At 44.6% G+C, this 26,834-nt stretch overlaps 1 protein-coding gene across 3 annotated transcripts in view; it reads right to left on the reverse strand.

Annotated features, from left to right (window-relative positions):
• LOC146797845 (acylamino-acid-releasing enzyme-like) overlaps positions 1 to 26,834 on the reverse strand; it is a 342,949-nt gene that overhangs the window by 26,392 nt on the left and 289,723 nt on the right. For 2 of the 3 annotated variants that reach the window (XM_085625041.1, XM_085625040.1), the window contains exons 17-20: positions 5,352 to 5,432; positions 4,831 to 4,919; positions 1,101 to 1,291; positions 573 to 675 (exon numbers count right to left, since the gene is read on the reverse strand). In XM_085625041.1, coding sequence (XP_085481167.1) covers positions 573 to 675; positions 1,101 to 1,291; positions 4,831 to 4,919; positions 5,352 to 5,432 — 464 coding nt within the window. The remainder of the gene's footprint in view (positions 1 to 572; positions 676 to 1,100; positions 1,292 to 4,830; positions 4,920 to 5,351; positions 5,433 to 26,834) is intronic. The other variant, XM_085625042.1, reaches the window with a different exon arrangement.

A 26,834-nucleotide genomic window follows, 5' to 3' on the forward strand; every position in this document is an offset into this window, starting at 1 on the left:
GTTCCCGAGCGCGTCATGTGATCAAGCTCGCGGATGCGAGCGAAACGCGTCATGGTGGACACTATGTCCGAAGATTGTAATGGACTCACACTTGCCTTTGCTTGAATAAATGAAGTCTTGCACCGATTCTGGATTCCGGCCTTTGTTTAACAAACGTGAGCACATCGTAGAGGTCCCAGCCAGCGTTCTTCCCGCCTGTTGGCTGTCAGTCAGGTGGTGCTGGATTGGTTTAGTGATATATATATATATATATATATATAAATATATGAAGGACTACTCCACTTATTAGTGCAGATAAGTTGTTTTATTTGAAAACAACAGCATGATGCTTTTCGACCCCCAAGGGGCCTTGATCACATATATATATATATATCTCACAATAAAACTTTTAAAATTATAGACAGGCTTTTATATAGTAATTACAGTATTCCAAGTAATCTAAGGAGATATGAGTGATACCAATGATATGTAGCAGATAGGAAGAAGCAGATATGTAATCAGATAAAGATGTTGTGACATACATGGTCAACCTAATAAAGCTGAAACAAAACACGGCAAGCTCCAAATCTCACCTGAGGGGCATAGACAACCGGGGAGGAGGAGATCATGGCAGTTAACGTTTCCTTTGAAGGGCTTTTCTCAAAAGTATAATCGAACCCAAACTCGATGTAACGCCTGACAGGGAAGAGACAGAAGCAAGAATATCACAATATTGTCAAAAACGAATGCATCTAGAATGTATTGCTTGGGTATAGAAGTACAACAGGAAAAGCTGTATGGGTGAACAGAAATAGACATGATATGGGTTTGCAAGTGACAATCCATAGTGGGAATGCTGATGGAATAGGGATCTAATAAAGATATATTGTTTTGTATAGGGAAAGGCACAGGTATGTGTCTAGAGGTGCAACAGGAAAGAGGAAGGCACTGTGCACATCTGCAGATGCAAATGTCCACATGGGAGAGAAAAGCAGATTGAAGTGTGGTGAGGAGCAGATACAATACCGACAGTGAAAAGGGGAAGCTTCAGGTTGGTTTGGAGATTAAAAGGATAATTAAATTTGAAAAATAGATCAGCAATGACATAGGGTTATACTCACCAATCGGGGATGTCTGTGCTTCCAATCAAGGAAGCAAAGTTGAGAACAGGGTTTTTTACTGCACAGGCTTTGTATACCTGTGGGTACAGACCAATCAGGAGACAGCACAGGTAACCACCGTGTGATCCTCCGAACAGAGCCAATCTATTGGGATCCACTGGCTCAGCTTTCAGCACTTGGTCCACTGAGTACTATTGGGTGGAGACAGACGTGTTTAAACCTTTACACAAGATATATGCACATTTCAGAGAATCACATCTACATTTGCGTGGGTGTGACGCACGCACTTGAGGCTTGGGTAGAACTATCAAACAGCACCTTCACATTCCTGTGCAGTGTTTCGTTTTCCCAGCATTACCAATAGTCAGTGCCATGTCTTAAATATAAGCTGAAGGAAGGTGGTGTGCACTAAGATGAATTACAAGGCTGCCTCACAAGAGGCACTAGTGCAAATATTAATGGCAAACTTACTCAGCAAGGTCCACAAAGGCCAGCCTCAACTAACCCTGTTGTTATGAGTGTTTAATGTGACGGAAACTGGACCCTTCCCTTAGTGAGCCAACCTTCCCTACATCTACACCAGTTACATTTAGATAAATGTAGTTAGCAGTAGATACACGTCATTTAGTGGGAGTTGGAAGAAACTATATCATCAGCTGTAGCATCTCTGCTAGGAAGCTCCAGAGGCCCTTTGTCGAATGCTATGTATCACTCTAATTCATCATTAGCAACCTCATCCTATTCCTATTTTTGAGGTTTTCCATTGCCACATGCCTACTCTTCAAAGAGGGCAAAGTCAGGGTCTGTGGCTGTGACCCCTCAAAGTCAATACAGATGAACAATTCTTGCTGGGCTTGGGACGTGTGGAGGGTAGCTGATGCAATTCTGGTCCATTTATTTTGTTATTTTCAATTTTCTTTAAATATCAATATGAAGAGGAAAAATATATAAGGCAGTCCAGAGGGTGTATCTTTAAAGTAAAGATGAGAAAAGAGAATCTGAGATGAGGAGCTAATCATGCAGTGAAAAGAGGGTAACAAGAAGCATCATTCGCTATTGTATTTGTTAAAGAGGAAAGTTTTTAGATTTCTTCCGGAAAGACCTGCGGGATGGTAGAGTGCAAAGGTCTGAAGGTAGGGGTTACCTATGTTGACTCATGCAGCTAGAAAGGATCGTTTGAAAACTTGCTTTGTTCAGAACTTTGATGTTCTCAGTGTTAAAGAGGTTTCAAGTGTGTACGGCCTAAAAGGTGATGGAGGTTGCTTCAAAACCTATTTTAATAATCACAACAGGCCAGTGAAAGTCCAGGTTTAATCACATTTTTTAGAACCTGCGGTGAGCCTGACAGTAGGGTGAAGGGACTAATCCTAGAGGAGCCAGGGTACGTTTGAAAAGTCCTGAAACTGGGGCTTTTCCAAAGTTAGTGCACAATACAAGCATTGCTTCTATTCCTATGTGGAAGTTATTGGGTAGAAAAGCGGTTATCATATCTTTCATATAGTGAATTGGATGTTTGCCGATTTCGTGACGTGCTCGGCCTGAGCATGGTGAAATTGGAGTCTAGCATACAATTGCAGTATTTTGCCTGAGCAAGGTTTCTGAGGGAGGTAGCAGAGATGTTTAGCCCTGTTAGCCTCTAACAGTCAAAAGAGTCAAAACACTTTGGTGTAAGAATCACAGTTTCTGTGTTGCTGAAGTTTGGCACGGTAAATGGCAGTGAGATCCAGAATTGGATCTTTTCTACACCAGATCTAAAGAGCTGGATGTCGCTGATGTCTCAGATTTTCAAGTATTATTTTTGTCATGCACATTCTGACCGCTCACCAAGTTTAAGAACCGTTGTTTCCTTGTGCAGACTGAAAAATAATAGAGTGGGAAGAAATCCTTATGAGTGACGCCCTCCATATGAGAGTTGAGAGGTCTGTCATTTTTTTTCAAGAAGTCATTCTCTCATGCTGAGAAGCCATGGCTTAGGGAATGAGGTGCATTTTAGCTTTTTGTAGAATAAGTCCTGTACTTCAAGGCCATAGGTCTACTAGAGTTTATGTCCTTGTGCTTCTTCATGATCTCAATAAGTGGACTGAAAATGAGAGCTCTTCAAGGACTATCCCAGCTCCAACAGACATAGGAAACAGAATAATGGCAGTCCATTTCCTATGCATTGTATGGCCAGTGCTTAATTTGTGCTGGTGGTTGCAGGTGGGGCTCACCTGCACTCATGTTTTTGTGGACAGGCACTTATTTTTCCTCAACAGACTTTGATTCAAAGAAAGAAAAACACAATATGGAGAAAGAAGAAGGACAAGAAAGACAAGAAATAACTTGCAAGAGTGAAAGAAAAGGCAAGTAGTGTCAGGTGGTGTGAGGTGGAATTTAGATTAACCACCTCGAAATTCATCTCCCAGATCTTCGATGGTGCTGGTCTTGGGCTTCGGAGCAAAGCTTTGAGACCTGGTACTTATTCTTTAACAAATGAAGCAGTAGCATGAATGCCTGGATTCTAAATGCAGTAAATCACAACTGTGATGTAGCAACGGAACTTGTTAACAACTTATGCTACGAATTCTAGGCTGCTCTGGCTATGCTTTCTGAGAGCCTGCCAGAGCAGCGCTGGAGGGCAAGGAGCAAAGCTTCTGTAATGGGAGAAGAAGACAGAGAAACAAAGCGGGGGAGGGTGGGTGTGAGAAGGCCAGGGATTTTGTTTACATTTGGGACAAAGGAGAGACTAGGCTATGTAAGGCTCCCCTAATGTTCCCATGCCCTTGCGTATCAGTTGAAAGCACTGGCACATGACTTTGGGGGTCATACATAACATGGCCTTATTAATGGCTGAAAAGTACATAACAGGAATTTGTTTCAGCTCGGGGTTCTGAGTTACTTTATAGACTGCTCACGCTTTGAACTTGTCTATCTGATATTAATCAGCAGTACTCCGTGAAAAGCATTCACTGTTACCCATCTGCGATTCACAGTTACCCATCTATAATTCTATATACAATCAACGGCATGAAGGAAGTCGTTGTAGGGTAGAACGAGGAGAGCAACATCTTCTAGAGGTCCAGTGATGCAGGCTGCGATGAAAGAGGGAAGAACAGCAGCCCCAGCCTGATAAAGATTGAAAGTTCTTGGAGGTGGTACTGGATTAATTCATGTGGGTCTGGGATGGGATCAGGGGCATCCATCTTTGAAGAGAAGAAAGATCTTATGGTGCATTATTAGAAGTTGTATAGCACACCTGTTGTCTTCGATGCTGTGAGATCTTCTCTGCCATGTGCATTGCTGCATGGTTCTTGTATGTCTATGATATGTGTTCCACACAGCTCTAGCCACTCTCAAATGTGCATTGCAGATCTCTAGAAGATAGCATTGTAGTGAGAATGGTCTATATTATGTTAGAGTTTTTGTTTAAATTACATGAATGGTTTGAGTTAGTTTTATTATGTTTCTGTGCAGTGTGCATCTGTGGCAGTGCTTCCCAATGGCTCTTCCAGTCAGTGTAGCTAATACTGGGTTCAGCAGGAGACCGAGAGGCGCATGTTCGGTTCATGTATGCTTGCATCGGTCGAGTATGCTGTGCCTTGTATGTCAGTATCCTGTGTGGTTGTGTGGGATGAAGTGTTGAAGGCTATAGTGAATGCTGTAACAATCCCTACAATGCTCCTCCAGGTGTATGCCCGAGCCTCACTCCTACAGAAGTGGGATAAATGTATGAGGAGCGAGATCCTCAAACCTGCACATCCTTCACATCCTGATCTCCAACTCTGGCCATCAACGAGTCAATACTATCTTGTCCGAAGCCCTTGGAGCCTCTGTAATTAACTGTGGAGAAAGCAGAGCTTGTTAAAGTTCCAGTGACAGTAAAGAAATAAAAACAAAAAGCACAGCTACCTAAATACCCACCCCTGAAAAATGTCAGTGTTTTTCTTTATTTGGGAAGGTAAAATGGTCAAAAGGTTCAGTGGCTGTCCAATAACCTGATCGGATGAGCACTCACACCCACTTACTGCCTCATTTACGCAAGGCATGTGTGCCCCACCTCTCTACATCTCCTAAATGATCAAGCCACTCTGTACTGACCTAACGATCACACTAATTTCTTTATACAATCTCACTTATGCTATAAGTTAGCTTCACTAAACATTTTTACGCTGCTTTGAACAATTTCTGGCGTGGCTGGTGTTCAATAAACAAATACATATTCATTCATTCATTTCCACTAGATACTCAATGCATGTAAACCTCTAGACCTACCCATCAGAACACCAAAGCCGAGGCGGCAGAACACAGCTGGTGCCAACTCCCACGTGGCTTGGAAGACAGAATGTGGGCCACCTAGAACAAAATATCAGAGCGGTCAGGCCCATGTGCTGCACGAAAACTCACTCAGTGGGGATTTAAACATCTATGAAGACCTACCTTCTTTTCTCATTTGCTTTACCTCTCTGCAGCTTCTAATCCTGAAGATTGCCACAGTCTGTTGGGATATCTTTCATCTGGGGGATAACTGGAGCAGGCCTATCTTGGGGTTCCAGCTATTTCTTAGGTTGTCCTTTTCTTGTCTCCTGATCCTTCACTAACGCCCAGTCCAATTCATGACCTCTATGCTTGGGCCAGCAAGTGCTCAGTGATTGTCCCTCACTCATGCTTGAAAAATCCACCAAACTTGGAGAGAACCTCTCTGACTTTGTTTTCTCCTACCACCCATTTAAAGACAACACATGGATGTGTTTCTCCTTTCCAACCTTCAGCCATAAGGTCCAATCAAAGACTGGAGACTGCGTCACAGCCCTTCATGACTGAATGACCACCTGCTTCAATAAGCAAAGCTCCACTGATTGGAAATTATGTACTTCGTCTCATCTACAGTTCCAGCATGAATGCCTCTCTCCGTCTCGTTTGCCCCAGAAAACATCACCATCCTGTGGCAAGCTTGGAATATCAGATGCATTTCAACACTAAAATGAAGCGGACATTCATCACTAGCAAGCAACGCAACATGTGTCACTGATTCAGTCTTTTCAGATTGAATCAGTTCTGTGACATTTTTCCACCAAACCTGTTTCCTCGAACTATTCTAAATGAATAACATTTTCTAAGACGTCAAATCTATCTTGATGAATATATACTCTATAATACTCTGAAATATGCTTTTTCTACCACCTTGTGTGCTTTCCCCTAAACATCTTTTCATTTTTTTGCATCAGTACACCTCTTCTTCTCTCTCGCGTTTTCCTTCTTTGGTTGCCTATGCAGGATCAGGAGGACAACCTTAAACCCTCCATTCTCTTACTGTCCATCATATACCTTCCTTCATGGTGCTTCTTTTAGCCATTGTTGTACAGCCCCCACTTACCCTGTTCTTCCTTCTGCCTCCTCTTTCTATTTTCTTCCTTCTCTCTCTTGTTTTCTGCATGGTTTTAAACATCTTTTTCTATTCATCCATTTCCTTGGACAGAAAACATTTAATTTTTATGTTACACCAGCCCCTTTTTTCCCTTAACAATTTTTGGGTCTGGCTACCAACATCTATCAACGGCTATTTAGTGACCACAGAAGCCAGCTTGGAAAGAATACTTTCATCTTTAAAGGCCACACACTGCATGTTAGGGTATGCAGTAGAGATTTATGTACGTGCAGTTAAATACTTGGTCAAAAAAAGCGTTAAAAAATATATGTTTACACACTTATTACATTATACTTCAAGTTAGCGTGTGTATTTTTTATGCAGCGGGTGCAATGACAAAACGAGCACAAAAGATAAAGGTGAAGAGGTACAGAATAGGGAGGAAGACTAGGATTAGACCAGGATTCCAGGTGCACAGGAGAGGCAGAAAGGGACAGGACAAGTATGATAAAAACAAAGGAGGAGAAAGGGACAAGAAACTGCCATGCATGGGAGTACAAGATGCTTTAGGTACCCATTTGTTGGTAAGTATCAAAGAAAAGATAAGGGCCGGGGAGTACAAAGATATATTTAAATTATTGCAGAGAGAAAAGAAATGGGAGCGGTCAAAGGCAGAAGAGAGAGATTTGTAAAAAAAAAAAAAAAAGACTGCGTACCTATAAATATAGATACATGGACAGCAGCTTTCACTATTAATGCGAGCATTAGGAGTAAAAATACAACCAGAAGAAAGTGTTGGATTTTAGAAATATTTAGATGTGATCAGGACAGCCAGTGTCGGCTTTGGTGGCCTGGGGTGGCATTGGTATGATGAAGAGTTTTTTCCAATAAAATTCTGAACAAGGCCAAAGCATGGGGGAAGTGGACAATGAACTATATCTGAAACAGATGACACCTACTAGGCCGCTACCAACACAGTATATGGTGAGAAGTTTGCCACTCCTTATACAACAGTTTCCGGGGCATCCCAGCACACGCACGGGTGGTGGGACAAATAGGGAGAACAGGTCCATTCAGGTCTTATTGGAACAACAATTAAGGAGCGTGTTATAGATACCCCTGCAAGTTTAGGCATGAATTCCAGAAATCCGACAAATGTCACCCTCCTATAAAGTTCAATGTTGGACAAGGCTGAAAGCAATGGGGCAGAGGTAAGGGTTCACCTGGAAAAGGCAACTATGCTAATCACGATTGGGATTTTGGAAAAATATTTACAATTAATCCCTGACCACAGAACTACAGGGTATCTGGACTGTGGCAGCCGCTACTTAACGGGGGTGGCAAGAGGGGGATGGGGTTAGGGAGGGTGGGGTAAAAATAAATAAATAATAATAATAAAAACACTTACCTGCAGGCCAGCCGCTGCTTCTCGGTCCTCTTCTGCTCCTCGGTCGACTCCAGGAGCAGAAAGCAAGAACCAGGAAGCACATAGGCTCGCAGGGGCCGATTCACAGAACTAACTTAAGACAAAATCCTAAACTTACTACTTTTGGTATTCACAGAAGTTAGGATTTTGACTTAAGTTTGTCTTAAGACAAACTTAAGACAAACTTAAGACAGACTTAAGACAAACTTAAGACAGACTTAAGACAGACTTAAGACAAACTTAAGACAAAATCCTAACTTAAGTCTGTCTTAAATTTGTCTTTAATTTGTCTTAAGTCTGTCTTAAGTCTGTCTCAAGTTTGTCTTAAGACAAACTTAAGACAAAATCCTGTCTTAAGTCTGTCTTAAGTCTGTCTCAAGTTTGTCTTAAGACAAACTTAAGACAAAATCCTAACTTCTGTGAATACCAAAAGTAGTAAGTTTAGGATTTTGTCTTAAGTTAGTTCTGTGAATCGGGCCCCCATACCCCCCTAGCCAATCACGACACTGCCTTACAGTAGTGTTGTGATATGTCTGAGCCCTCACAGAGGGACTGGGAGGCTGTGCATTTTCTCCACCCAGGCTGTGCAATACAGCTAGTGGAGAACATGCAAAATGCGCGTGACTGTTTGTCTGGCCAAATCATCATACACACTTAGAGTGTGCTCATCACCCTCCCCCTAGCCCCTGCTCTTGCCAGCCCAGCCTCGCCCCACTTTCACCTAAGCAAGAATGAAAAGATAAAATGATAACATTGCGTTATCATTTTATTTTTCCTTTTTAAACTGCTCGCAGAGTAGTCGGCGATGCTCCTCCGCCTTAGCGGAGGACCGCTGCTGTATCTTGGGTTTGGTATCACAGAAGGTTTTAGAATGCCATACACGGGGCTAAAAGACAAAAGGTGGGCAGACAGTTTCAAATCTTGTAGGCGGAAAGAGAAGTTAATGTAAGAGAAGATTCACAAAGAGGTGGCAGGGAGCATGATGACGTGACCATTTGAGTTGCCATTAATTGATAATTCTATTATATCACCTATTGGTTTGGTTCCCAAAATGACGGAGGTGGAATATAGGTTGATTCATCATCTATCATGGCCATAGAGCAGATCGATTAATGATTACATTGATCAAAAGGATTAATCCTTAGCATACATTAGCATTAATGAAGAGGTATGGAAGATTAGGATTTCTAGGACAGGAGCAGAAATGTCAAACGTTGACATTAAGTCCGCTTTCAGGTTTTTACCACTTCATTCACATGACATGCCTTTGTTGGGTACTCAGTTTTAGCAACACCACTGTATTGATAGGGCAATGACTATGGGTTGTGCAGTAGCTTGTGCAGCTTCTGAAGGATAATTTGGGAATGGACAGTGAAGAAGTTAGCAAGGTCATATAACATGTGTTTCACTACAGTGATGATTTCTGCATGATATGGAAGGGTGACCAAAAAGGTGAATGTTAACGGCTGTTGAAAACATTTAAGAAGGTGACTAATCATTTGGGAATATCACTAGCTGAAGAACACTGGACCTGACCCCCACACAAGATACCATATCACTGTAAAGCGAAGAGTGTGAGTTTATCTGTGCCTGTACAACCCATGGAACAGAGATGCTGTGACTCTGCCCTGTACACGGTACCCTTGAGAAGACGCTCGTATAGTCTATACCTATATACCTATTACCAGTCAGTGCTAGGCAGACCCTGGTTCATGCCTTGGTCACATCTAGACTTGATTATTCTAATCTCTTGTATCTGGGCGTGACAGTAAAATGCCTTAATCGTCTCCAGGTACTTCAAAACGCCACAGCCCGACTGGTATTGAGGCTTCCTAGAAGAACGCCATCTAAAGCTGCCTTGAAGGCCCTCCACTGGCTGCCGGTCAGGCAGAGGATCATCTTCAAGGCACTCTGCTTGTGCCATCGCATCATTATGAGCAGGGCGCCTATACCCCTTTGTAATCTCATTACCCCCTATAGATCGGAGCGGATGCTAAGATCTTCGGGCACCGGACTAGTTGCCATCCCCAAAATTCGTAAAGCTCGAATGGGGGGGAGATCTTTCAGATTTCTTGCGGCCAAAAAGTGGAACTTGCTCCCGATAGAGCTGCGCCTCGAACCCTCAGAGACTAAATTTCGTAAAGCACTAAAAACTCACCTCTACCGCTCCGCACTGATTTGACCTCTTGCTTTATTCGCCTATATTCTCCTCTCAGAGCGGGGACACGCCGGGGTGCGTAACCATGCGCTTTACACAATTCCATAATAATAATAATAATAGTGACTCCCTATTATCATTGTCAAAGTGGCAGTTCGACTGACCAGGAGAGGGTTAGGGTGGGATAGGAGAGTGGGAGGGGGAATAGTTGGGGGTTTTTCTATTGTCATTAGTTGAACTTAAAAAATGCACTATTTTGAATTATGGATGCGACACTGCCTGTACATTAGTGGTTAGGAAAAGGGAACAGACTATAAATGCCCTTTGTAAGACTCCCCTCTAACGCAAGATGTGAGAAATCAGATTGCTATGCACAAATGCATGGGGATGCATATGGTGGGAGAAAAACAAAAGACTGTATTTGAATGCTTATATTTTGGAAGTACATGGCATACAGCGGTCACCAATAAAGTGTGTTAAAAAAAAAATCACTAGCTGAAGAAATAACAGAAGGTGCTACTGATTGACATTCTTGGGCATAGAACTACACTCAGTAGCTATGAAGCTGCTCTTGTCCACTGTAAAGACGCCAACATTACGGGGGTTGCTAGAGAACGCGTTAGCTAAGAACAAAGGTGAACTGAATCTAATACAGCAGATACTACAACATCTCAACTTTGAATGCTGAGTAGTAGCTCCAGGTAGAGCTTTTACCAGGAACTTGGCTTTTGCAATGAAAGGAGCGTCTGAACTTCATCATATGCAGGGCCACTGGAATTATATGGCAGGGGAGGGCCAAATTATGCGGTAGGGTTGAATAAATTATGCAGCAAGAAAAGGAATATTATGGGGCATAATGCTGCACTTTTTGTGATAGTATTATTTCATTATTTTGTCACTTATAGACTTGTTAACATTGTTTGGGCATAGACTGCACACAATTGGTACTAGTTTAATAACAAAATGTAGCAATAAGCAAGAGAAAGGTGAACAGTAAACCTTTGCAAAGTGCCGTCCACTGCTCAGCAACAAGCATCACTCGCTTTTGGTAATGTTTGAACCATTTGGGCTAGAAACAATTTTTTTGGTTAAATCTGCAGATTATGTGGCAGATGATGGATTATGTGGCAAATGCAGCAAATCTATAACCATACAAAAAGCGGCGCAGTCACACAATTGCAAAATTCCAGTGGCCCTGATCAAAAGGTACGCATAACCGAAGAAGTGAGGGAGGATTTGTGGATGTTTTTTTGACAACATATAATGGGGTGACGGAGTGGCAGCTTTATGACTGTCTTGACTAGGCACTAGAGCTATTTTCTAATGCCTCCGGAATAGAGTGGTGGGGGACTGGATTGTATTGAAGAGGGAAATGGCATGCTGAAAATTGGTGAGAGAATTTGAGGTAAGAGATTTACAGCATTGCTTTTCTGGAATCGTTTCCAGTATTGGTGGTGGTTAAATTATGGGGCAAAGTGCTGTCAGGGAAAAAGCTGTTTCATATAGACAATGAATCGATAGTGCATGTCATAAATCGACAAACTACGAAGGCTCAATGTGTCCTTCGTTTGCTATGGGAGATTGTCCTACTGCGTTTGCAATGGAACATTTGGTTCAAAGCAAAACATATTCCGGGGGTTACACAACCAGATAGCTCTGTCTCATTCACAGTGGGAAAGATTCTGTGGTTTGGTCAAGGAGACAGCAGTTCTAGGATAGATGTGGGAAATTGGTTAAGAGCAAGAAGTCTGTTGGAGTGGTCACAGGCAGCATCAACCAGGAGGACATATAGAACAACATAGATTGAATTTGTGCAATATGGAGCACAGTGCAGGGAAAGGGATAAGTTGGGGTTAAGATGAAGGCTAGACGATGTAGTTCGGTATGTGGTAGCACTTGTTGGGAGATAATGCTCTCCAATCCCCATAGCAGAGAAAATGGCCGGTAGTACCCGTTATGGCAAATGCTTTTGGTGATATTAACGGGGAAAGGAGAATTGGTGCAAAGGATTTTAGCAAGTTAGATAACAGATTAAGGAAGAACAGAAAAAATAGGAAACATAAAGGGAGGTATCCTGGAGGCGCTGGTGGTATGGGCGAGAAATGTGTGCACATCCAGTTGGGAATTCAGTGGGAAGAAGTCCATATAAAAAGGGATTAGTTTATGTCTTGTCTTAAGGATGAGTAAAATGGATCAAAAAGGGAAGAGGATGTCGGTATTGATGTGTGAAGCAAGGAGTTTTGACAAAAAATGGTTGAAGAAAAGGGGACAAGAAAATGGTCCACTATATGTATATGAGGATGTAAATATGGCGACGTTAGGCAAGTTCTGTGTGTTTTACGACTTTGCTTAAGGAGGTGAGGTTTAGAAGATACTGACTTTGCAACGTTCTCTTTTAGGATAGGAGTGGCAACAGTGGGATTTCAGAAGGGGATGGGCAAGAAAGTTAAAATGCTTGGGGAGGTGGAGGAGTGAATATATGTCGGGAGATGTGGCCCTATAAAGCCAGTGGTATATAAACAGTTTCTCTCATTTGGCAGGTGGGCAACGGATAGGAAGCCCTAAGGAGGAAATTGGATGTGCGGACACTGCATGATTCACTGGGCTCTAGTGCAAGCGGAACACAACTGAGAGTGGACCGGTACAAGGCCACAGCAAGATGGTTTGCAAAAGGGGGATGGGATGGGAGTAGTGATGTCAGAGTCAGAGACAACTGAAAGTGTTGATTATACACAAGGAAGAGAAGGATTGTTTTGCATTTTACAGGCCGAGAACTCTTAAAAATGATAAAAAGGGACCTAAGAACATTGAAGGAGTAGTGGGATAAATACTCAGATAGGGTGGATCAATTGCTTACAAGAAGGGGTTGGCAGGGGCAAAAAACCCAGTGGCCATTAACAAAGGTAGGAGGGAAGCAAACAGGAAAAATGTGGGGTTTTGCACGACGCAAGGAGTTTTGAAGTGCCCAAAAATACCGTAAGTAAAGCAGGAGTTTTTGCAGGAGGACAGGGTGCACTTGTCACCACTGGGGAATGTGTGATACTTAGAGGGATGAAGGAGTGCCTGGGGGACTCTGAAGGATGCAAATACTGGCTGTGGTTGCTGGGTTGGGGGCAGGAGCACCACTTCAAGCGAGGAGAACTTCTGGTGGCGGTCAGGTGGGATTTAGGCAATCGAGGAAGAGCCCAAGGGAAGGTAAAGAGGCATGGAGTGAACAGAAGGATCTCAGGTTTGGTCCATGGGCGCACAAGCCTACGAGGTGGAAAAAGCAGAGAGGGCCAGGAGGTTCAGGGAGGTAGAAGGAAGGATATGGTCCAGAGGAGGTGACACAGGGAAGTTCAAAGGGGCATAAGAACTTTTTAGGGCAGGCTGGATTAGTTAGTTTGTTGCTGTTAAGCTCACTGTTTAAGACATTTTAGTATGTGTAGCAAGAAGCCGAAGAATGTTGGAACAACCAACTTGCACCCAATAAATCAGCCTTTTTACACCTAAAGAGCGCCTGTGATTGCTTTCTCCTCCAAACAGGGCCTTGGGCAGAGGGGCTGGGATTGTTGGAGGAGAGGACGCACTGTCGCGTCCTGTAATTGTGTGTCTCCTGAGGTGCAAAGCTTTCCCTCACGAGACCATGTCAGAGCCCATCTCCCGCCCTGGTACAGCACTTCTTGGAACATGGCTGGAAGAATTTGGTGAAGTTTATTTTAAATGTTTTTTTTTTTTTAAACAGTTAATGTTGTCTTGATGCTTGAGAGCAAGCAGTCAGAAGGGTGCTTAGGAATAGATTTGTGGTATCAGAGAAGATTCATGGTTAAGAGGTAAGGAGTGAACGCAAGGATAGAAGGCTTGGTCCGTGGACGGCAAGCCTGCCAGACAGGAAAAGCAGAGGGGGGCCAATCGAAAAACCACAGGAGCCTCAGAGAGGCATAAGGACGGATATGGTACAGAGGAGGTGAAATATGGATATTTAAGGGGGTGGGAACTGTTTAGGCACTGCTGGATGGGTTAGTTTGTTATTGTTTAGTTCACTGTTCAGGGCATTTTAATTTGTGCGGTAAGAAGGGCAGGATGTTGTTTTTGGCACATCCAGCTTGCACCCAAAAAACAGCCTTTTTGCACCTAAAGAGTACCTATGATTGCGTTCTCCTCCAACCCCCTCAAGGATCTGGAGAGCTTGATGACTGCTAAGGAAAGCTGAGAATTGTATTGATAGAGCGTGTACAGTAATATACACATGTGGTGCAGCGATCCAATTTTAAATCATCCAATACAGTGGTGTTGAAAACACTGATTGACAGGGAAGGGAGGAATGTCATGGTGAAGGTGACAAATTACGGTAGGTGCCCTCTATCTGCCCAACCAGCGACAAGGTAAGTTATTGGGGAGAGTGTTGCAGAACATAACGGGATTCACATAGGACACGTTACTGTTGATGGAGGACTTCAACGCATACAAGAGCGTGGAATAGATATGTATTGAGGCCCATGGGACTCTCGCAGAAAATGTTCAAAAGTTATTAAAGAACAAAACCTGGGTATATTGGATACTTGAAGGATGATGCAACCCAGTGTTAGCGATGTTACATACTACCCACTGGTACAGTGTACACGTTCCAGGAACGATATGATGCTTCTCTATAGCCCCACAAAAACAACTGACCAAGGCTGAGATTAGTACCATTTTGGTTTAAGACATTAGAAATGATAAACAAAGAGACAGAATTTGGAGACTAGACAGATATATATTACAAGACACAGCCAACAGAGCTCAAGTCTATCGGTAATAGATGATCATATTTAGACAAGTGACCCAAGAGCGGTTTCTTAGGCTATCCTTTAGGATGCTCTTTAACCTGTTATAAGAGGCAAAGGTATAGTGATTGCCTCAATGGAAAAGAGAGAAATGGGCTTAGTGAAAGCTAAATTTGAACTACAATTGGTAAAGGCAGAGGGAAGGCATAATCATACAGGCGTTAGTAGTAAACCCCACTGTCTGCTGGGCAATGCACTCAAAGTATAACTAAACAAAGAGAAACCAGTAGGTCTGTGGGACACAAATGGGAACCTACAGTTTGGAAATAAAGCAAAAGCAGTAATGTTTACAGTATTCTTCACCTCACGATACACTAAAAGACAAAACATGGAAGCTACTAACATCTTTCTTGAAGGTGTGGTGTTTCCAAATGTGTCAGAGGCGCGAAGCGCAGACCTGTGAGCTCACAGAGAAGTAGAGAAAATTAAAGCAGAGATTAAAACCATGAAAGTTGAAACTGCACCCAGACCTGAGGACTTCAGAGGGGGAATTCTATCAAATATTTCCAGGTAAATTAGTACAGGTCCTCCAGAAGGTATTTCACTCAATCAGCGAGAGAGGGAAGCTCACCCCAACAATGATATATGCTAATATAAAAGCTAGGGGAAAGATTGCATAAACTGTGTTACATACAGGAATGTCAAAATCTATATTTAACTTTTAGCAATGAGGCTGACATCAATTCTCTCCTCTCGGATACAAGAGGACCAATCAGGCTTCGGCAAGGGTTGTTGAACTTTCAATAACCTAAGAAGTCCAGTCCATCTTGTTGGAAAGACAATGCAGAAGTAAATAAAGGTAATTCTTGTGGAATTACATGCTGAAAAAAATCATTTGACAGAATGAAATGGGCATTATTGCACAAGATCCTTGGGAAATTTAGGGGGATATTCTCAAGAACGTGTGATAATCATCGCAAAATTAGCTTAACGCAACTTTGCAAATCGCTGTCTATCGTGGGAAAATAACACCGTGGTAACATGGTATTCTCAAGGCGGTGGTACCATGCGATAGGCTCACGATAACGTGTCAAATGTCCGCAATAAAGTCAACACGATGCCACAAAAATGCGAAACACGATTGCAAAAAAAGCTGCGATGAGGCCAATCGTGATACAAAAATCAGCAAAAACCAGCGACAGGCCTGCAATTCCCACGCGTCATGTGGGAAAATTCATTATAAAAGCAACACAAAAAAAGGGAGAAAAAATATAAACTGCGTAGCATCATGGATGCACCCAGAGTGCAGAGGCCAACGCGAGCCCCACAAGCCCCACAGACCACCAGCAAGGAACCTCGTGGTCGGGGAAGGCCAAGGAGAAGAGGCAGAGGCAGATGGGGTGCAGTCCGCAGGAAAACAAGATCATCGTCACGGAGGTGACAGAACACTACCATCCACTGAACGTCAATATGACAAACGTGAATGCAGTCGGAGTGTCAAGGAGGTCTATGGAGGAGGACAAGAGGCGCCGGCATGATGTGAAAAGCCAAACCAAGCACAAACCTGCTGCCAACAGGAAGGCAGCAACGGCGACAGGAGGTGGGAGTCCTGCGCCACAGAAGGAGCTGGAGGAAATGGAGGCCACAGTCATCAGTGTGGAGACGGCGCAAGGAGTTGGGAGTCCGGACACAACTCAATAGGACCTGACACAACATCAACAGGGTGAGTAACGACCAGGGCCTGGGGGACGGGGGTAGATGGGCACAATGGCACACATGCACAACGATGTGTAACACACTGCACACCCACAATGACCCTGGATCATGTCCCTGATCCCTGTGGCACACTGCAGCACACACACATAGCAATAACAGCACATCCGACGACAATGTGGTACAAAGTGCAACACCGACACTGCAGAACAGAGGACACAACTGGGTCCGCTCATGCGCAGAAACAGGCCAATCACATTTAACATAGCAGGAAACTGTGAGATGGAAATGTACGTGTACAACCTCACATCTGTCATGTAGTCCAAATGTCCACTGTTCAGCATCTCCCAAACAGTCACAATGTACATTGTCATACAGTCTGCATGTAAACTAGAACAATGAGCCAACATACATGTCAACAGAATGTTATCATGCATATCCCCTTCACATTGCAGAGGGACAAACAACACCTCCAGCAGAGCAGACGAGACTACTCATCAGTGATGCTGGAGAGGATCACCACACTTTTGACACCGACGCCCAACAACAGCCCATGGACATCTTAGGCAACCCACCTCCAGGAGCAGGGCAGCCAAGCTACATAGAGGAGACCCCAGTCCCTGCACAGACCACACAGCAGGAAGCACCCGCTATCACGGCTGGCTCCCAACACTTCACCTAGGCACACATCGCATTTCAATGCCAGGTGTCAGAATGCCAAAAGGAGGAGGCCGAACAGGTGCGGGTGGGGCCAGAGCTCATGGAAGCCGAACTACATCACATAAGTGGGTGTTCAAGTCCCATCTGGGACAACCTACACCCCACAAAGGAGACCCACACCGCGACACAGACACATGCATTTGCACATCTCCTGTAAAGAATCACGCCCAGTGTCCCGGAATCATCATTCACCCCCCCATGCTGGACTTCCGTACGACGGCCCAGTCCACTCCTCTTACATATTGAGTGGGTGAAGACAAAGCTACATGTCCAAGGTCTTACCCGCTGCCAGCGGTGACATGGTTGCGTCTGCTGTACACAGCACAATGTAATGTTGTAGGCCCCTGGGCCCTCATGCATACATCATGACCACATGGACACACGCAAATAGTTTGTGGAACTGGCTACGGGCACGTGCGCCCGGCCCCTTTATTGGCAGGGTCACATGTACAGTGACGCCTGTGCTGGATGTGTGTGGGGTGAGTGTAAGCCAGCCCACACAGAGTGGTTGGTGCTGGCAACAACTTTAACAATGAACACTATTAAAACAGAAACAGAAAACACCAGCATTACAGAGACAACTGGGAGCATCATGGTGGTAGACAGAGCAAGTACAGAGGTCATCCAATCTGCAAACAAAAGTGTCCATGAGTTGCAGTGCACTGAGGTTGGGGCACTAGAGGTGAGCGTGCTCATGTGAAGAAAATGTCTAGGATAGTGTCCCTTTGGGATATTCCTGATGCAGCTGCAGTGGGGTGTGTTTCACCTGCATCATCTTCCTCATCATCGTCCCAGGTCTCCCACACTGCCTGAGGTGACATTGGTGAGTGAGCTCTCCACAGCACACAACTCATTCAGAAATGGTACATGAGTCGTGGTGCACTGAGTTAGTGGCACCTGGAGTGCTGAGCAGTGTATCAGGCAGATGATGGCATCCACGACAGGTGTGAGAACTCCGTTAGTCTGCCAGTATGGCTGTTTCGACTCTAGCAGTTGGCGTTTGAAGGTGGTTCTGGCGGTGGGGGCGTGTGCGACGTCCGGGCCGGTCAGAACTCGATTTGATTTGTGAGCCCTGGTGGACCGCAGTTGAGGCCGGTGACAGCAGACAGCGCAGCGCCACAGACATATAGCGTTAATGACCCCAATGCCATCGTCTCAGAGACCATCCAATATCTCACGGGACAGGGTCCCTGACTTGAGCTGCACAGAGTTAGTGGCCCTGGATGCACTGCAGCCAGCTCAGGCACACCGCCACGGGACGGTGACTTGCAGTGCATTGAGGTAGGGCCACGCAGACTGAGCGGGTCCTCGTCGATGTCGAAGGTGAATGTGGCAGAGGGTTGCGGGGCACAGTGGAAGGTGTCCTCCAGGGGATGATGCAGAGGGCAGAAGCCATCCGGAAGCAGCAAATTGAGGAGTGGAATGCTACAGTCTTGTTTTTGCCAAAAAATCAGTATCACCGACATGATAATGAAGACAACCCTTAGTCTATAGACTCAGTCGCCACCAAAGTTCAACCAGAAAGTGCCCATGGCTGTCGGGGAACAAACCTAGTGGCACCGGAGCTGAAGGGGAATGCAGTCTGCGATGAGGCCAGTACAGTGATATAAAAGCTGCCATAAATAAATCAAGACTGAGTTCCCAATTTGTGACATACTGGACCACAGTGTAGGCCCAAGGCAGCGGTCAGCAGGGGCCCACCGCCACGTGTCATTGGCTCGCGATGCACGGAGTTAGTGACACCAGAGCAGTTGTTGGCAGTGTTCAATCATCTCCGTAACGAGGATCCTTTTTTCCTCCGGACTGCACCACGTCTTCCTCTTACTCCTCTTCATGCGTTCAATGATATGAACTCTGCCATACACAAATCAAGACTCAGTTCCAACTGTGTTACGTACTCAACCGCAGTGTAGGCCGAAGGCAGTAGTCAGCAAGGGATGACATACAGGTGTCGTTCGGATGCTAGGCACGGATTTTTGCTCACTTTGCCACTGGATTCAAACTAGCCTAGCTGATGATGGCTGATTAGCCAGAAACCGGTACCAGGATGCTTGTTTCCGGTCCAGGGAAGACATCGCTTGGCAGTTCGGGCTGGACTGTTCCCATGAGACACAGGGTCAGACTGATTTGCATATGCCCATGTCTGAACTGGGGTGGCGGAGTGAGCTAAAGAATGATGATGGATTAAACCCAGATCAGCTGACTGGGGTGAGTGCTTGCAATGTTCAACACTCCGTCCATCATCCGCTTTAGTTTTGCTTTGTTCGTCCTAAGTTGGCAGGGTATGCCCAGACGTGGGTCCCTTGCTCACTTTACCACTGGATTCAAGCTAGCCTGGCTGATGACGGCTGATTAGCCAGAAACCGGTCCCAGGATGCTTGTTTCCGGTCCAGGGAAGACATGGCTTGGCATTCCGGGCTGGACTGTTCCCATGAGGCACAGGGTCAAACTGATTTGCATATGGCCGTGTCTGAACTGGGGTGGTGGAGTGAGCTAAAGAATGATGATGGATTAAACCCATATCATTTGACTGGGGGTGAGTGCTTGCAACGTTCAACACTCCGTCCATCATCCCCTTTGGTTTTGCTAGGCATGGAGTTGGTGACACCACATCGAAGGGAGTACAGTGACATAAAATGTGTCTCTGCCATTGCATAATCAAGACTCAGTTCCACATGTGTGACTGACTTGGCAGCTGTGTAGGCCGGTGGAGTATGTCAACGAGAAATGAGTACTGTGGGCCTGTGTCGCAGGGACCGTGATGGTCTGAGAAGGCTGCTAAGCTCGCGGGCCTCGGGCTTGATGCTTGCGCCAGCACATGGTGGGCCCTCCTTGACAAACGCCGGTGTCGGCAGGTGAGCAGTGAGGCCTGGGTGCACAGGTGCGGGGAAGACGGGTTCGGGGACAAGCGGGCCGGGGTGCAGCAGGTGCACAGGATCGCAGGCAACACCGCTCACGGTGACGGGGTCGGCATCGTGGCGGGCTGGGAGGTGGCGCCCTGGCAGAGTCGTTGGGCTTTCTGGAAGAGAACCAGGCCCAGAGCGACGTGCTTTTTATTCACACCCCTACGCTGGCCTTGGGTACGCCGGGCTGGCCCACTCTGTTCGCGCTTACGCGGCCTACATGGACAGGCACAAGCTACATTTCCGGGATCTTACCCACTGGCTGGGGTGACATGGTTGCGTCCACTGTCCACTACACTCCATACACCAGCAGTGCATGTGGATATGGATATGTCTGTGGTCTGCATACTGCAGTCTGTCCAGCACATCTCTGCCACACTTGGCATAGTTTACCTTCTCCCCACATTCCGCTATTCTGTGGCTGAATTGCCATGCCGTTGATGGCTCATGTAAATGGCTAGCCCAGGTTGCGACAGTAAGTTATGCTGTTGTGTCTGGTGGGTGGGCATGTTGTTTCGCATGTTGAATGTGAGTCTGTGACGTGTGCATTCCCAGAGTTGTGAGTTGCATGATTGTGGAGTTGGGGGGTGTGGTGTGTTCATTTGGTACTTGCCAACGAGCAGTGCATTTCCATGGGTGCCATCCTGTTAGCGCTGGCTGATGATGGACTGTCGGTAGAAGTAGGAATCATGCACACTGCCTGGGTAGTTGGCGATTACGTTGGGGGCGATTCCCAGGTGGTCCACTGTTGCCTGCACATTGATGGAATGCGTGTGCTTTCTGTTGAGGTAATTTTGTGCAGTGTCACCAGGGGGCACAAGTAGGAAATGTGTGCAGTCAATTGCCCCCTAACACGTGTGGGAAGCCAGCTATGGCGCAGACTCCTTGCTTGGTCTCCAGCTGTTCCTGCACAGTGTGAAGGGAGTATAGGTACTGAGGTACCAAGCTGATGATGGCATCCAAGACAGTTGTGAGGAACTTTGATAGGGCTGGCTGTGAGACTTCTCCGACTCTGGCGGTTGTTGGTTGGAAGGTCCCAGAGGCCAACATGTGCAGCACAGCTAGCAGCTTTGTCTGCAGAGGGATGTTGGTTGTACGCTGTGTTGGTACCGTCAGCCTGTGGGCAATGGTGGTCAGGATGCATAGGATGGTTGTCCTTTTGAGCCTGTAGTGGGCAATGACATTCTCTGGTGTTGGGTCTGTGAGGTTGGTGCGTTTTCTGAAGGTCTGCTGTTTTGGTCTACGCTGCATCTTTGGTGATCCGGTGGGGTTTACGGGGGGTGGCGGTCATGGGTGTGGTGGTGGTGGGTGTTGTAGCCCTGTTGGGGCTCCGAGCTTCATTATCAGTGGCTCCATGGCATCTGTTGGTCTTCAGGTGTGGCAGTGGTCTGGGCTCCCTTTTCTGGTGCCGGTTGTCGTCCGACTTTGCACCAGGTCACAGTAGGTGTTAATTTCCTGCTGCTAACGCGCCTTATCGCATGTTTTGTGATCTTATCACCGATCTGGCTGGTCGTTGAGAATGTTGAGGTGTGGTGTTGACGCGGCTTTTTGCTCGGGAACGCCAACTCTGCATCTCATTAGCGATAGTTGCCGGGGTCATCTGTGGCGATGTTTTTTGCGGATGCTATTGTCGGAAAACCGGTGACATCGGCTGTTTGCACCGCTTGTGAATGGGGCAATAAATTTATTGTGACTTTGGCTGCGATAAAGTGCCGATAGGTCCTTGAGAATATGGCCGTTAGTCTGTGGGAGTGATGGCCAGCTACCAATCCTTGAAAGCGAGTGTGCTGGTTGACAGAGCAAGATTAAATATCTTGGCTCTCAGTTATGGCACCTGCCAGGGATGTCCCTTATCCCCACTGTTGTGTTGTTTGTACTAGCAATAAAGCCTTTGGCAATGAAATTTAGAGTGACAAAAGGAGTCAAAGGGTAACGCTTTGCAGGAACCTATGATCTCCCTGTTTGCAGAAAACTTATTTTTTTTGTTGGTCAAATCAGAAAGTTAATTGCCTGTCTTACAAGATATACCGATAAAATATGGCCAGGCTTTGGGTTATGAATAAGCAAGCACAAGAAGGAACTTCTTCCAATAAACTTGACCAATAATGATACCAAGAATTGAGGGGGAAGACCATAATCAAGATTACAGTAAAAGCAGTCCGATATCTGGGGATAATTTAACATCTATCCTTACAGAACCGAGTGATATCAATATACCCAAATGTTGGTGTGGGATCACAAAAGCTTTCAAAAAGGGAACATCAGTGCATATCATGGTTATTCTAGGAAGCACTGCTGGATAAATATGCTACACAATTAAGACGTATTAGCTACTGTAAAGACAAAACTAAACCAAAGCAATAAACGGTCTGAATGAACGTGACAATTTGACAGTCCGTTGAATCACGGTGATTTATAATAAAGCTGTGTTTATCATTCAATCACATAAATGACATAGAAATATACAGTACAGTAATTGAAAAGTAGCTCAAAACAAAATCCACATGAATGAAATCAGAATATCTGCACTAAGGCAGAGAACTTAGTCGTCAGTTCGCAAGAAAACCCAATGCATTTCGGGATGTTGTACATCCCTTCTTCAGGGGCAGCTGTTGAAAAAATACAAGAATACATTTCAAGACCTTGAAATTCAAAACGTGACTTAACATGAATGAACAACGATACAATACAGGGTGCAGCAGGCTGTGGCCCAAGCGGAAACATTGCTGGTCTGTTTCAAACTAGAGCAATATAAGAAATAAACCCAGTGTCATGAAAGTTGTGCTTTATAAAAAAACTGCCAAAGAAGTGAAAAGAAACTGAAATGGAACAGAAGTGGTTCAGATAGTCAAACATGTAATCACCAGAGTCAACCACCAAGTGCATGAGTAGAAAGGAAACAATGTGACAAGTTAAATAATAACGTAAATAAGCTGATGAAAACCTGAAAGGTTCTGGCCAAATGAATTGAACGACTGTATCGAAATCGGAATGCACAGGATAGGATGAGAGAACTGAACTGGGGCTGTATGCCTGGAACGGGAAAGCACAGGGAAACTATAAATCAGAACAGTGAAACTGAAGCTCAAATTGAAAACAAGTACAACGGTAAAAAAGGAAGCTTACTGAAAATAATTGCAGCAAGAACCAGCCGCTGGGCTGGATGTATACTGTGGCCCGAGTGTTCAGGGAGATGGAGAAAGGTTCAGTGGCTTACAGTGAAAGCCATCGTGTGACGGCAAGCTGCGCGAAATCTACAATTAAAATAAGGAAAACCATTGTAGAAACGAACGAAAAATGGATTAAAAACTACGTGCAGGAAACTGTGTAGGCTGCTTACCCCGTAACTAAACACGCGAAGGAAACGGCAAACGGTCGTAGCTCCTGTGTACATCCGGAAAGGTGTGTGTCCGAGGCGCGTTCTACTCGGAAGTTGAATACGCGCCCGTGATCACGTGGTCGATGAGAACGGTACTCATAGAAATGGGACTGCTAGAACTTGTGTAAATGAATACACAAAGTGGTACTGCAGGGTCACGCAGGGCGCAAGCTGGAGTAGTGTGAACCGGTTGGTATGGCTAAAAAATTCGCACTGTGAAACAGAAAAATGTAGGGGTAATAATCTGGAAAATGTGACAGGAATGAGGAACCGGTGAAATAAAGAACGAAAAAAACGAACAGGTGGAGTAGGACCAATGGTATGCATGAAAGAAATGAATCAGATGTACAGAATCTGAGGAGTAATGAATCACTGTTCACTGGAAGCAACTACAGTGTGCTTGTAAAATAGAGGAAAAAAACTGTGAAAAAACAAATAAATGATTAAAATGAATGAAATAAAATGAAAGATCCCAAACTGTAGGGAAATAGTCTGGTGGACCAAGTTTTTGCACACCTTGTTACCATTTGGGCTTAATGACAAAATTGAAATGCAGTGTTTTTTATAATAACATGTCGGAAATTGCAATCTGACTTCTAGACTGTCTGTCTGTACCTGCCAATGCCCATTTGTCTTTCATTGAGTTCATTTTTCCCTCCAGCTACTTGCTTTCTTCTGTTAAGATTGTACAGTCTCTTCAATTGGAGCAAAATTATTTCCCTACAGTTTGGGATCTTTCATTTTATTTCATTCATTTTAATCATTTATTTGTTTTTTCACAGTTTTTTTCCTCTATTTTACAAGCACACTGTAGTTGCTTCCAGTGAACAGTGATTCATTACTCCTCAGATTCTGTACATCTGATTCATTTCTTTCATGCATACCATTGGTCCTACTCCACCTGTTCGTTTTTTTCGTTCTTTATTTCACCGGTTCCTCATTCCTGTCACATTTTCCAGATTATTACCCCTACATTTTTCCGTTTCACAGTGCGAATTTTTTAGCCATACCAACCGGTTCACACTACTCCAGCTTGCGCCCTGCGTGACCCTGCAGTACCACTTTGTGTATTCATTTACACAAGTTCTAGCAGTCCCATTTCTATGAGTACCGTTCTCATCGACCACGTGATCACGGGCGCGTATTCAACTTCCGAGTAGAACGCGCCTCGGACACACACCTTTCCGGTTGTACACAGGAGTTACGACCGTTTGCGGTTTCCTTTGCGTGTTTAGTTACGGGGTAAGCAGCCTACACAGTTTCCTGCACGTAGTTTTTAATCCATTTTTCGTTCGTTTCTACAATGGTTTTCCTTATTTTAATTGTAGATTTCGCGCAGCTTGCCGTCACACGATGGCTTTCACTGTAAGCCACTGAACCTTTCTCCATCTCCCTGAACACTCGGGCCACAGTATACATCCAGCCCAGCGGCTGGTTCTTGCTGCAATTATTTTCAGTAAGCTTCCTTTTTTACCGTTGTACTTGTTTTCAATTTGAGCTTCAGTTTCACTGTTCTGATTTATAGTTTCCCTGTGCTTTCCCGTTCCAGGCATACAGCCCCAGTTCAGTTCTCTCATCCTATCCTGTGCATTCCGATTTCGATGCAGTCGTTCAATTCATTTGGCCAGAACCTTTCAGGCTTTCATCAGCTTATTTACGTTATTATTTAACTTGTCACATTGTTTCCTTTCTACTCATGCACTTGGTGGTTGACTCTGGTGATTAGTTGTTTGACTATCTGAACCACTTCTGTTCCATTTCAGTTTCTTTTCACTTCTTTGGCAGTTTTTTTATAAAGCACAACTTTCATGACACTGGGTTTATTTCTTATATTGCTCTAGTTTGAAACAGACCAGCAATGTTTCCGCTTGGGCCACAGCCTGCTGCACCCTGTATTGTATCGTTGTTCATTCATGTTAAGTCACGTTTTGAATTTCAAGGTCTTGAAATGTATTCCTGTATTTTTTCAACAGCTTCCCCTGAAGAAGGGATGTACAACATCCCGAAATGCATTGGGTTTTCTTGCGAACTGACGACTAAGTTCTCTGCCTTAGTGCAGATATTCTGATTTCATTCATGTGGATTTTGTTTTGAGCTACTTTTCAATTACTGTACTGTATATTTCTATGTCATTTATGTGATTGAATGATAAACACAGCTTTATTATAAATCACCGTGATTCAACGGACTGTCAAATTGTCACGTTCATTCAGACCGTTTATTGCTTTGGTTTAGTTTTGTCTTTACAGTAGCTAATACGTCTTAATTGTGTAGCATATTTATCCAGCAGTGCACCCAGTATACTGGTGTATATACACCAGCAGTTTCCTAACGTGTTACGAGGAGGGCTACCTCGTGTCTGAGTTGCACGCTTCATTTACTGAGATTCAACCACTTAGACTACAGTTTTTCGAAATTTGGTGTGCGCTATCTTACATAAAATCAGATATTCTAGGAAGCACCCATTAAAATGAATATAATTCCCATGCTGCTATACATCTTCAAAGCATTCCCAGAAGAACTTAAAGGCTCATTGATCAAATTTGTATGTCAAAGAAAACTGTCTATGGTATGAAGGAAATACCCAAGGACTTCAAAGAAAAAAATGGGGGTGGGGTTCCCCGGATATCCTTGTTTATTATATGGTAGCACAATTACGTATCATATAAGAATGGTCTAGAAAGGGAAACAGATAAAAATTGGGTCTACACGGACAGGCGTTTGTGGGCAGGTTGTTATGGGACCGTATATAAATGCCACAGAGGCGCAGACCCAAAAACCTGTGCTGTTCATGGGAGGAGAGATTAGAACTTTCAGAGACTGTAAGAGAGATTAAATGCTGGCAGAGAGTCCAATACCAGCAGATTAGACATTTTGTTATCCCGCTGGATTTAAGGAAACAGCACTGAGACTAGGTGAGAAACTCCTGACCTCTCACCAAGGGACCAAAGGGTGGATGTTGCCCATATATAAATACCGTTACAGCCCCCATGCAGACTTTTCATGGAAAGCTATGGCAAGATGTGTGAAAGATTAAAATGGAAATGTAACAATGGAGAGATGGGAGGTGCTATGAAAAGGCATATGTAAGAACAGCATATCGGTTCAATATAGGAAATCACACTAAAAATTATGATGGGATGGTATTTCATCCCGGACAATGTAAAAAGATGTTCCCTGGAGAGAATGACAGATGTTGGAGGGAATGTGGGGAGGAGGAACTGTTGCTACCTGAATATTGTGCTATTCTCGAAAATAATTATTGGTGGTAATCGAAGTGATAGTGGGATACCGAGAACCGGCAGACCCTGCTACCACGATTTTGGGCATGTGACCTACTAACTGG

The sequence above is a fragment of the Triturus cristatus genome, chromosome 9, assembly GCF_964204655.1.
Source record: "Triturus cristatus chromosome 9, aTriCri1.1, whole genome shotgun sequence".
Taxonomy (NCBI): domain Eukaryota; kingdom Metazoa; phylum Chordata; class Amphibia; order Caudata; family Salamandridae; genus Triturus; species Triturus cristatus.